This window comes from Aspergillus tubingensis (genome assembly GCF_013340325.1).
Source record: "Aspergillus tubingensis WU-2223L DNA, scaffold_8, whole genome shotgun sequence".
NCBI classification, from domain to species: Eukaryota; Fungi; Ascomycota; class Eurotiomycetes; order Eurotiales; family Aspergillaceae; genus Aspergillus; species Aspergillus tubingensis.
The window spans coordinates 1,211,130-1,224,118 of NW_023336282.1; the positions used below are offsets into that span (position 1 = coordinate 1,211,130).

At 50.2% G+C, this 12,989-nt stretch overlaps 3 protein-coding genes across 3 annotated transcripts; 2 read left to right on the forward strand and 1 right to left on the reverse strand.

Annotated features, from left to right (window-relative positions):
- Window positions 1-298: 298 nt before the first annotated feature.
- Window positions 299-2,287, reverse strand: AtWU_06752 (uncharacterized protein; the record flags this gene model as incomplete). The annotated part of the gene is made up of 1 exon (XM_035501861.1): window positions 299-2,287. One exon carries the CDS (start codon window positions 2,285-2,287, stop codon window positions 299-301), a length of 1,989 nt encoding a protein of 662 aa, XP_035357754.1.
- An 818-nt stretch (window positions 2,288-3,105) lies between these two features.
- AtWU_06753 (putative pyruvate dehydrogenase E1 component alpha subunit) lies at window positions 3,106-4,554 on the forward strand (the record flags this gene model as incomplete). Its single annotated transcript, XM_035501862.1, has 4 exons — window positions 3,106-3,213; window positions 3,285-3,418; window positions 3,490-3,944; window positions 4,049-4,554. 4 exons carry the CDS (start codon window positions 3,106-3,108, stop codon window positions 4,552-4,554), a joined length of 1,203 nt encoding a protein of 400 aa, XP_035357755.1.
- A 248-nt stretch (window positions 4,555-4,802) lies between these two features.
- AtWU_06754 (thiamine-binding protein) lies at window positions 4,803-5,440 on the forward strand (the record flags this gene model as incomplete). The annotated part of the gene is made up of 5 exons (XM_035501863.1): window positions 4,803-4,856; window positions 4,939-5,044; window positions 5,212-5,218; window positions 5,285-5,314; window positions 5,377-5,440. The coding sequence occupies 5 exons, from the start codon at window positions 4,803-4,805 to the stop codon at window positions 5,438-5,440; spliced, it is 261 nt and encodes an 86-aa protein (XP_035357756.1).
- Window positions 5,441-12,989: the final 7,549 nt, after the last annotated feature.

Here is a 12,989-nt window from a genome sequence, read left to right on the forward strand (position 1 = left end):
AATCAGAGAGGGATATCAGATGAAGTTGAAGGGCATATCGTGGATTGGAATGAGGGATGCGGAGGATGTTCTGGTCAGTCAACTGGGCGGTTTCGTTCCCGGGGCTACGACGGCCCGACCGCCTACTCACTGACACCTCCCACGTGGTGAAGAACTACTACAACTAGGGACTTGAAACACTTGTGAGCGAGGGATATAATATATGATTGTTTGCTATATATGATCTAGTCTCATGGGGTATTTCGATGCCGTGTCTCATTAGTGTCGTGATATATCGGGCTGTCCCATCATGTAGAGTCTACGAGTCTGGTAAGCTGTAGGGTTCTCCAACGCTATCTTGGCTATCCATTAAGAAGGCCGGAAGTGGCACGCTTTCCATCACACTTGATGTGAGGATCTGGCTGCCAGTCAGAATTCCACGAGGACCGGAACTTTCCTCCTGATTCTTCTTGTGGAGTCGGTCTGCTGGCTGTGAAGACTCCACTTGTACCACGTCCCTTCGCGCAAGGGGCTCAGGGGGAATGAACTCCTTTGCTCGGATGCCGTTTCCTTGCCGCGCGATAGGTGAGGATTCCGGGACCATCTCCATTGGAGCCTTGGCGGCATTTTGTGCCTGGGTCTGGCTAACTGCTGGTATGCCAGGTTTGGACATTGCACGACTGTCCGTTCTAGGAGATGACGGCAGGGGTGACATGGTCCGGAGGGTTTGCTGGTCATTTGAATCTTCTGGAAACAGCTCAGCCAACTTCTGGGAGCTTAACGTCGGGATTGTACCAAGGGGAAATTGGGTAGCTGGCTGCAGCCTCTGGTAATATATCGATGCTTCGGAGGTGGGGTTTGGTTCCGGAAGCGGGAGTTCTGTTTCAACGTCCAGTCCGGATGAATCCATGGGCGGAAGGTCTTGGTCTTGCGAATCGTCTTTCGAGGGATCAAAGTCAAGGTCATCAGTTGCATCAGGGTCTCCTTCGACGGGCTCTGGGCTTTTGGGAGAAGCAGGAGCGTCGGGTAAATCGTCTTCAAGGTCGCCGTAGTCGCTCTCCGCATCTGTCTCGTATATTACCGTCCTCTGTGAAGGCATCGCTCCTTCTTTGGAGTCTAGAAGCCCAGGACTGCGATGTAGACGAGCTGGTTTCGTGGGCGTCTCTGCTTGATCGGCCGATGTTTGATGAGGTGTACCTTCTCGACAGGAAATTGGCGAGTTTAGATTGCCAGATTCCGGCAATATATCGTTAGGAAACAGCAACATCGGCTCTGAATCTTGGTGAGGTTCTTCTTTGATGCGATGCATCATCGTAGGTGATTCTTCCTTGATACGCCGATCGGGAATGCTGACAGGTACATGCTTTTGAGGAGAACGAGTGGCGCCGCGGAACTGAGAAGATGTAATTATTGCAATACCAGGGCTCTCGGGAGACTGGGACGAGGGTATCTCCTGTTTGAAGCGTTTCTTTGGTGTCACTGGAGCTTCGGTCGCTCCCCGATCATCCGTAGCTTCCGCAGTCAGCGTCGCACCTTCTTCATCCTTGATTTTCCGTGCCTCGCGTCCATTTGAGTTGGATTGACGGTCATCCTGTTGTTGGAAACTCTCGGGATCCCGAGAGCGCATTTGCTGGCTATCCTGGCCATCGCTCTTTTTAGAAGTAATGTAAGTATAGTCCAACTTCACGTCATCGTCCGGTTCGATCTTCAGATAACGTCGCACGTAGTCCATTTGAGTTAGAGTCTTATGTCCTTTCGCCTTTTCCTTGTCTTTCTTGCTGATATTGCTGCCCTCGCCGCTTTTTCTGCGCTTTTGTTTCAAGTCGCCGCCACCCTGGGAGCTCCTCTTTTTCGGCTTGGGAGCGGCATTCTTTGCACCTCGTTCGAACTTGACTCCACGAATGTCAGCCGGCTTCGGCTTCAAATGCGATGGCGGTTGGTAATCGGCGTCATTGTCGGAATCATCATCAATCTGGATCACCTCAGGATCTGCCCGTCGCCTGCTGCGTGATTTGCTGTCGATGTAGTCGAGATCATCGTCATCGCCATCAGACCCCGTGTACTGGGACTTTGGCGTGACGAAGCCAATCTGCGTAAGTGTGGGCTGATCCGGCAGACCGGGAAAAGAGTTTCTCTTCCAGGATCTCGACGTCGATGCAGAAGACGCAGGGAGCTCTGTCCTGGCTAATGCTGCCTTGGCCGCGTTGGTCTCTGTTGCCGGACGTACTCTAGGAGGCTTGTCTGGTGTCTGAAATTGTCCCTGACTAGTCGTGGTGCCGGTTATACCCGTACTCTCACCTTGTCTCATCGCAACTCAGAATGGTCAGTGTCGTAGGTGAGTCTGCGGAGAGCCATAGGCGTTGCACGAGTCGATGGCCTCGGACGCAAGCTCGTGGCCGATTAGATCAATGCGGACCGCGTTAATGGATTGATTCCTCAGTCAGCCAATTCGCGTCACGCGTCGAGCCCGCCATCGCCTGGTCCGTGCGTTTAGGCAACAAGGCAACCACATGGCTGTTGCTCATACTCCGCCATATTACTTTCTGGTTTATACTTCGCACGCGGTTTCTGACGGATTTGGAATTTCCTTCTGTTGTCGTTCAACAGGACCCGAGAAGCCCTCTATTAATACCGAAAAGATACCAACCAGCTACCATGGCCTACCCGGCCTGTACCAGCCCTAAAGCCCATGATCTTGCTGCGCTACTAGCAGAGACTGCATAGCAACCAAATCTCAGCTAAACAGAGAGCCAGAGCAACAGGGGAACGAACCAGCGGAAGAGCAGGAAAAGGAACCGTGAATGCAGCTTGGCCATTTGACACATAATGGCCGACTCTCATTGGCAGACCAGCCATCCATGCTTGTTCAACTTACCCATGCTGCCGATTGAGTTCAGTATTGCGTCACTACAAGGACTTGGGGGTGCACCAACCCATCCACCTATCTAGAATGATGAACTCTTCCATCCTTACAAGCACTATCAGCGGTGGCAGGATCACCTCTACTAACCTCTACTCATCAAGAATCTCCAGTTGAATTCAACCCCATTCCCTCCTCCCAGAAAGCCCGCCGAAAAGCGCACGCCTCACACACTCCGCCACCACGAGCCCCAGATCACAGGAACCATGCTCACGAGATCCTTGAAACCCAAGGGACCTCTCCGCTGGACACGTCCAGGCCTGCCATACCGGCGGTGCATGGCCCATGTCTCGAACATCTCAGATCTCCCTACAGTGCGTTGCTCAGCCCCATGCCCAGTTCACCCCTATGCCAGGATACAACAGAACTAACCCCTCCCCTATAGGAGGATACCAAACCCTTCAGTGTCCCCATAGCAGACGACAGCTTCGAAACATACAACCTTGATCCACCTCCCTACAGCCTAGAAACCACCAAAGGCCAACTTAAACAACTCTACCATGACATGTCGCTAATAAGGTCTCTCTCTCATTCCCCTTCCCCTCCCTTCCAATCACAATCGTTCTGGACCCCCAAATTAACTTTCCCAGACGCCTGGAACTCGCAGCCGACAAGTTATACAAGGAACAAAAGGTCCGTGGCTTTTGCCACCTCTCCACAGGCCAGGAGGCCGTCGCGGTGGGGGTGGAACACGGCATCAGCCCCGAAGATAAGGTTATTACTGCGTACCGCGCCCACGGATTCACGTTGATGCGGGGTGGGAGTGTCAAATCTATCATTGGAGAGTTGCTTGGTCGTCGAGACGGTATTTGTCATGGGAAGGGCGGTTCGGTGCACATGTTCACTAAGAATTTCTTTGGTGGGAATGGCATTGTGGGGTCGAATGTGCCCCTTGGGACGGGGATTGCGTTCGCGCAGCAGTATGATGATACTAAGAAGGTGACGGTGAATCTGTATGGGGATGGGGCTGCGAATCAGGGTCAGGTACATGAGGCGTATAACATGGCTAAGTTGTGGGAGTTGCCGGTTATTTTTGGTTGTGAGAGTGAGTTCGCATGATATTCTTTATCCTTATTGGTTTTCATGGTTGTTCTTGTGTTGTGTTGGATCACCCTGGATCTCAGTTTCTAATTTCGTGCCTTGTTGCAGACAATAAATACGGAATGGGCACATCCGTGGAGCGCGCTTCCGCCATGACCGAATACTACAAACGAGGATACTACATTCCAGGTCTCCGCATCAACGGAATGGATGTTCTGGCGGTGATAGCTGCAATGAAGTACGGCAAAGACTACGTGTTGGGTGGGAATGGACCTTTGCTGTATGAATTCCAAACATACCGGTATGCGGGACACTCGGTATCTGATCCGGGGACGGCGTACCGGACCAAAGACGAGGTGCAGGCCGAGCGGGCGCATGATCCCATCACGACTTATCGAGAAAAGTTGATTAAATGGGGCGTGTTCAGCGACGATGAGGCGAAGACGATGGATAAGGAGATCCGACGCAAAGTTGATCATGAAGCTCAGGAAGCGGAGAAGATGGCGGAACCACCCTTAACTTCGGACGTATTGTTCGAGGATGTTTATGTTCGTGGAAGCGAGCCAGCCCAGCGGCGCGGGAGAACCGTTGATGAGACATACTACCTGGGCTGATAAGGTGAAGCCACCGAAACTCTAATCTCGAGGGGGGTGTTGCGCTTTCATAGTAGTGAGCTCATAGGCATGTGCCTCGCATAACATACTTCGGTATAGTTCTAGTCTAATTGAACGTCATCATGATTAGCAACGTCTCACATAGTAAATAAAGGGCATGCGGCACTTAGGGAGTTTATAGCTAGTAGACCCTAACCAGACAACGACACGTATTTGCTGCAGACAGGTATCATAACAGCATCGTCCAAATGGCTACCTTGAAGACTCCAGAGAACTGCACCGCAGACTTCTCTCTCATTCCAGTATGTCACCTTTCGTTCCAGTTAGCTTGACGAGGGCAGAAATTGGCTCGGTCGATACCAAGCTCTAACACCCGTGGCTCAGATCGGCTCTCAAAGCGCATCCTTCTCGAAGCAGGTCGCGGATATCCAGCGTCTGATGCAGAACTCTGGTCTCAAGTTTCAGATGCACGCCACTGGAACTATTGTTGGTATGTTTCCGCTCATTCAAATCCCCTTGATATTGGATAGAAATTCTCGTATATGGGCCCAAACTCTGCATGGAGCACGGTGTACGACCTTCCATGTAGCGTTATGATTCGGGGATCATATGCCATCCCACGTTTGCTACTGCAAAGCTAATATATTTGGCTTAAAGAGGGATCGTGGGATTAGGTATCCCAAATCATCGGGTACGCCCATACGCTGATCCACCAGGAAGGGATCGCTAGGATTCAGACGGATATTCGCATCACGACTAGGTGGGTTTTGGTCCTTGGAGTTTTACCCACTTCCCTGGCTGTTATCTCACACTAGTGTATAGGACCGACAAGGTGCAGCCTATGGAGGCCAATATAGCCTCTGTGCAGAGGGCTCTCGCGACTTGAGATGGCCGTGAGCCAACCGTTTGGGCGCTTATAGGAAGATGTGCGTCTTGTTGTGTTTTGAAAGCCTAAGTTTCGGTACAAGTCAGTAATCTAGGATGCCAAGTGAATGATGAACGTTGTTTACAGAAACTCCTCAAATCCACACCTAACTAGCACCATACTCAATTGTTGATATGTAGCCACCCCCTCTCCCCCAATTTGTTCTAGCGAGGAGATACGTAAAGGTATGTAATGAACTGGACGACTCTGTCCCAGAAACCTTGTATGTATCCTAGGATCCCTGTTATGGTCCGAGAGCCCAACTGATCATAGACCAGGATGCCGCTCCTGTGGGATCGACGGAGGAGGAAAGTGAACGAGACGCAAGAGGGGAGGAGGCTAATTAACCTGTGACAGCGTCTCCTGCTGTATCCTTGCCCATCACCGTTTTGGCCCACTGCACTACAGTGAGAGGTGCATCTCATCGTCGTGCTCCGGTGAGAACGATCAAGTTCGGGCGTGCGTATCTAGATGCAGACCGCGTATTAGCGGCATTCGCTAGATCTATTTTAGAGCGTACCGGCCACAGGCAGGTGTCCTATCATCGCGATGATGGCGGGGTAAATTGAGTCTGGATTCATTCACATGGTCGAAGTGAGCCTTTTTCTTGCGTTAGTATCATCTAACCCGAGGTTTCCCGAACATCAAAGCAAGATTCCTGCGGTAATTGGCAAGAAAACCAAATGCAACTAGCTGGGAGCTCCTGCATCCCGGTGGATACGGAAGGAGGGGAATTTGTTGCCTGGCAAAGTGGGAGGCATGCAGCCACGCATATCGACTTCACAAGATTGGTGTTGTTGGTCAGCCACAACTCTCTGGGAGGCGTTGAGAACAGAGAGGATGAAAGAGGGCCCAGCCACGATAGATCTTGGGGAAGGGACCAACAGATCTCGTTGGCAGAGAGAGATGAATAGATAGCCGTCCCAGGGCCATGGACGAAGAAAGCCAGGGATAAGGCACGGTTGCCAGGACGGGGCTTAGCCTGGACGAGCGCATCGAATGAAGGATGAGTTTGGGGGTGGAGAAGTTCATCTGGCGGATCCTTCCATGGCTGGAAAAGAGGTGGAAATTGGGAATTGGGAATTGGAAATTGGGAAAATGGGGACAAATTATTGACTTGCTGGCCAGTCATGCCTCTTGCCTGTTCGGGACTCGCTGCGATTCGACGCCTGGGCGACGCTGGAGTTCAATCTGTTGCTTACTTAGTGCCGTCTCTCGTCCTCCAACCAGTCCACCCAGAATAATGGAGCCACCCATTGCCCTGATGCTACTATCCCCAGGAGGATAAATACTTTGTATATATGCAGAATAGAGAAAGGTTGATGGTATTAAGTCCAAGGGCTTGAAGACCCAAGCCTGAAAAAAAAAAATAGTATTGCATTATAAAAATGAAGCATGGTGAGAGTTTTGAGCTAGCCCTTTCGATTGTAGGGGACCAAATCAAAAGTACGGAGCAGGAAGAATTTACCATGATGACAGAACGCTGTCAAGAAGGAAGGATTTTACCATCCAGATAGAGACTTCTCTTACACTGGTCTTCATATTCCTGGGGGAGGCAAGATCTGCAGCGTAAGCGTTCAATTTCTTAGAGATGTCCGGGCATGAATGGCTGCTGGGGATAGTAATCCCGGACGCCCGAAACCAAACTCTCCGGTCCAAAAAGGTCTCTCTCCTTCCCCCCAAAGTCTTACCTTTGGCCTCTGCAACGATGACACGACCACGGCCTTGGGTTCTGTCTGTCATGCGCGAGACAGCTGGCTAATGCACCCGATCATGTCCCAAGAAAAGCAATCTGGACTCTAGACACTAGAAAGCAAGCCGATGATTCGTTTATCGTTTGGTATTGACGGCCCATAGTGCTAGTAATTGAGTAGTACTATCCAGGGAGCATGGCACGAGCTGAGCTGGCCCGAAACAGATCGTCCGCCAGGCCAGCACACCATCCCATCCCCTCTTACCATCCACACGGACTCGAGATGAAGAAATTCCGCTAAGCTGGCTCTTACTATCCCGGCCTATACGTGCCAGAATTAATCATGCAAGCTGTCTGCAATGTAACATCATTGCTTCTTGCTTTAGGCAAAGGCACATGTAGTCAACTGGAACCAAATCTCCACAACGATGTGTTAGCACCAATATGCAGCTTGTACCTAGGACATGCCTTGCCGGTCTTGGACCGCAGTACTACGGAGGATTGGGGACTGTAAAACGTATTGAAGATCTCTGCTCATGCGTGCAGAGACCTGATTTGAGGACGGCAGAAATCTCTTTAACGCTGCAGTGATAGGAAAGGAGGGCCATTCCATGGAACCTGGTTGGTTAGTTCATCAATGCACCCAGCACGAAACGGTATCTGCGGTGCTCATCAATTCAGAGGGGAGGGATGCTGCGTCTCAGGCTCAATTTGTGACTGGGTACGGGACAGAAAAATGTCCGGCCTGCTTTGAGATCCGGAGACTAAAACAAGAGACCAAGGCGTTTTCTTCTGCATGGTCGCCTTGGTGAGTCCCAGATCCAGTACGCTGGGAGCGCCGTGACATGGTTACACCCACTTATTTCCAGGCATGCAAGTAATTCCCAGCTTAGCGCGGGAATGTCGCCTCCTCGGAAACATGGTATAGCCTGAAAGAAAGCAGCAGAATACCTGTTGGTTAAAGAGCGAGACAGTTACGAAGGCGTTGAATGAACAATGACCCGACTGTAGCTGAGTGAAACGGAGGATCTGGTGGGAACAGGGGAGTATAATTGGGTATACATGAAGGGAAAGTATCCGCATGCGGAAGTCCGCCCTGTCGACGCCTTGTGGCGGGTGAGAGCGTCCTTGAGGGTGTCGAGGACATCAGAAACCAGTAATTATGGGATCTAGTCTAGGAAGCTCGCAGGACTTGGCATGTCGTTCTCTTCCTCGTTCTTACCTGGCGCAGACGAGTCTTCCCCTATCAGAGCCAAGAATGCGTAAACCATGCCCACCCGAGCTACGGGGCATGCGCGCCGCAGCCCCGTTTGGGATCCCTTTTGTCTCGCGTCACTACTTGGGAGCTCATTGCAAAGCACACCGCGATCCTGACACTGTCGCACTCTGTGATCCTGTTGTACCTGTTGTACCTACATAGACTGTTGCTGTTGCTAAGCTTTGTTCTGGGTAACAACCCACAATAACATTTTGGATTTGTCGTCGTCATGCCATTTGAAAAATTCCTTGACTGAAGTATCATCACCACCATTTTGGGGCCCCCACCGCCGTCCATACACCGCTACAAAGACAGTAGCAGTAATGTAGGATGGATACGTGATAGTCCACTAAATTTTTTTTTGTGTACACGCTGTTCCAGCAGTAATTCCATAGTCTGAAAGTTAGAGGTGCCGAAGACCTTCAGACATTTGCACCGGTCCATGATGTGAAAGACCACAAGTAAGCCGAGATCTCACCCAGTGGAATCTAGTAGTAGGACGCATGCTAGCTACTAGTTGGGAGGAATTGGGGAAGGTCGTTCCAGCCTAGCTGCTATCTTGAATTTATTTTCGGCACCGGCTCGGTTGTCAAGGCCATTGGAAGGAGGGTCGGCTGCAAGGGCCAAACAAGGCCAGCGACCACGGAGACAGAGCTACTAGCTGGCAGTAATACTCAAGAAGAGCCGGACAACGCCGGGTCTTGAGCCAGAGCATCACGGTGATAGCAATTACTTACTTAGGTAGTTAGCAGATCTGACTTGGCTTGGTAAGAGAAGGGAGCCACTCCAGTGACAGGGATCGAAAAAGCCGTTGGAGTGATCAGTCTGATAGTCCACCATGGTGATTGACGGACAATCTCAGCATGCAGTAGCCTAGCCGTCACTATTCTCTCTGAGAATTAGTGAGTGGCACTTGCTAGGCTCTTACGTCCTCTAGTGTATGGAAGTGAGACGGTCTGGTCCTGCCACTCCAGGAGATGGGGCTTTTTTCTTTTTCTTTTTCTTTTTTCTCTTAGCAAAGTCCGCGCCTCCGCTAAAAAGCTCGACCCCCAAATGATCGGAGCAGGCTTAGTCTCACTTGGAGTCCTTCCTTTTCTTCGATGGTGGCCCCCCTCTTGCCTCCCTTTCCACCCCGCTAGGCTAAACCTCTAGGTACGTATCTCTTTTGGACGGCCTCCATCGGCCTCTCCGATAGTCTTCCGTTTCGCTCGGCTCCATCATCCATTCCACTGAAATCCCTGTAATGGGTCAACAGGGTTCTTTACCTAATGTATAATATACGAGGTATAACATTGAATAGCGCTATTCCGAAAAACTGGGACAAATCACCCAATCTCCGAGCAGCAGGGACTCAAGATGACTCGCTATCCTTTCCTGCGGGTGGGACATGCAAACCCAGACTAGCGAATGATGACTGGGGACACTTGTCTCCTGTTTGCTCGTATCAATGGGAATATGCATCATGCAGCGCGGGATCTGAAGAAGACAGATCCCTATGTGCAAGAAAATGGAAAAGGACACATCACTGCTGAGCTCAAGATTTTCCCAGCATTACGCTTCTCAGACCAGGGAAAGCGAGAGGCCATCGTGGGTGTGATGGTATGATGGGCCTCAACGACATCATTCAAGGAAAACCTAAATAGATTAAACATGGCATCGCACGATAAGCTCGGCACTGTAAACCCTGCTCCATGTATACACGACCGAAAAACTGATATTGGCGATGGAGGGACATTCCTATGCTGGCTTCGTTTGACGTGAACTGATTATTCGACGGGGAGGAAAGCGAAGTATTACCCTGACACCAGCGGTATTGTAAGAACAGGGCGATCATCTCATGTATGACCCGGCAAAAAAATCCATCAAGGTACCAGTCAGGCACTTCTCTTACAATAGCGACTGGGTGGAGAGGTGTGTGATGGCTTGGACTTCTAAAATTTAGCCGGCAATTGATGAGAAGAGCATTGTTTATGGTCATTTCTAAGATCCCGACGGAAGGACAGCTCTTGATACCATACACGTATCATTTCCTACCCAAATTACTCGGGAGGCAACTCATCTAAGTAGTCCTTCCGTATCCGTAAGATTGCCCAGATGAGTGTGAGCGCTGAACAGAGACTTTACAATTCATCGAATGCCAGGCACGAAGTTGGTATCTCACTTCCTACAACACCAAGTCTATGCCAATCTCGGATGACGGAGAGGATCAAATTTCAACTTTCATCATACATATCCCAGCTTGAGCTGAGGTACCTGAAGTTATCGCAGGAATGATGAAAACTTTCAACTGCGCCGAGTCTTGATCGACTAGTACCTTCAGGTATGGCATGCAGTAAACTTGGATGATGGGAATCCTTTCCGACACCGAAGTGGGCGGAATCAGTCCAACTGCAGACAATGCACTCTCTTGGAAGGGACTACTATGCTAAGCTACCGATAGGCTAGTATGTTCTCGGGATTGTTAGGACCATTTGGCATTTGCCCAATATATTTTGATTATTACCTTCGTCAGGCTAGTAGCTAAGCAGGAACCTCGCGACCAACAATGCTTCTGCGGGGCGACGATCCAGTCAGAGTCAAACCCGTGCAAGCGACCAAATTCAAATTAACAATGAGACATCTGCGACTGTCGTACGATGTTGGGGAGGGGTATTCATCCCTCCTTTGGGTACGAAAGCCGGGAATGAGTTGGGATGGAAAGTGGTGACTGCCAGTCCAAGCTTAGTAGTCTGCATCATCATTCATACTTGTCGGTGGTTGAAGAACCGGTTTCCCTATGCGGAGTGACCATGTGACTACAATTGTTCGGGTGAGTTGCTTGATTATGCTACTATGTAGTCAGGCCTGGAGCTACTACTAACTAACTGGATATTTTGCTTGCTGTAACTACACCAAACATCTACAATATACAGTACTTACACACACCTGCCAATATTCCCCCAAAAAAAAAGGACATTTGACTCAACAAGAAACTTTCACCCTTCAGAGACGGGAGCTTCCCGGCATCGCTGGAAGTGGAGTGTGGGCCTCATGAATTTGGAATCAAACCAAGGGGAGCAACCAGAAGCTGTCGAGGTCGAGTGGGACAAAAGTGGAGGGGAATTCCGCCGACGAAAAGGTGGGTCAAAAGTATCCCGACAGACTGGATACTGCGGTACCTCCGTCTGCTCTTGATTGATTATCGCTTCTCTTTTTCTTCCCTTTTTTTTCCTTTTTCTATTTTTTCTCTTTTCGTTATTTCTCATCCCAGAGCCACAAAGCTGGTGGATGAACTGAAATCCATGGCCGAAAAAGGCCGGGAAAATGCTGAGACATGCATCCTTAACTGGCTGTCTTCCAGTTAGTCTATTTAACTTTCCTAGAGTCAAAGATAAATTACGCAGGCTTATCTTACTGTGTACTAGGATCATGCAAATGCATGCGCCGCAACACCCGTCTAAATTCAGCCCAGTCGGATATTGGGGGTCGTAGTCCATGGATGCGACTTTCCGGCGGTGCGGCACCAACAACCATTGGATCCCAATTTCGGTTGAAGATCACCCAATCTGCTTCCCCTCTTGGATGATGTATCACTGTGCCATCCCGGAGGTACCGTGGAAGTCTTACTCTTGCACCTTGTTGCACGGAAATCATGCAATTCCCCTTCATCTTCGTCTTCTTTACAGGGGAAGAAAGGCAGCAGCTACAGCAATCTGTGAGACATGTCAGGATTCCAAATGCTTTTCTCGAAGAAAATGTCCGGACCATTCGGGCCGCCACCCTGGGTATGCCGACCAACATTAAGTTATTAACCGACCTTTACCATCTCGACCATCTGGGCCCCTGATTAGCGAGCGTCTTTTAGTCCGATATGCACAGGACTATCAATTTAGTAATAGTGTTTCGCCCCCCGTCGCTGGCTGCTCCCGGCAGCCTGGGACGCCCGTGCTTTTTTTCCTTACCCTTTTCCTTTTTTCTCCCTTTATTCCTGTCGCTATGGATTCTGATTAGTCCGGCAGCTACCCAGTAATCTGGCACCAATACCCAGCGGGAGGGGCCATTATAAAAAGAAAAGCAGAAAAAGGAAGAAACAAGACGGGCCGGAAGGAAAAAAAAAATAGGCAGATCTTAATGACCTACTGATGAATGCGTTGTCAATCTCCCCCGGCCTGGCCGCAATAATTGAACGCTAGTGTATGTCTTCCCCTCATACTGAGGAAAAAAAAAGGCTACCTGATTTGAAACCACGGTCAACTCCGACCTGAAGGAATGGGAGACGATCCTCAAGTCGCTTCAGGTTCAGGTGATCATGGAACCCCTGCCGGGAACCCAAAGGATCGGAGGGCCATTCGTCTGCGGTAGTACCCGTTGTTTCCGAGCGGAAGCTGTAGAAGAAGAGAGAACTTTCCGAAGGGGGTCAAGATGAATTTGATTAGCTTTGTGTTGGAGACAAGAAAAGTTAATTGAGGGGGGGGTTTTTCTCGGTGACGCTCGGCAGGAAGAATGGCCACCACTAGCATGACCTACTTGCGTCTTCCTGCGTCCACCGTACTTCGTATCGGAAGGCAACAATTCAGAGA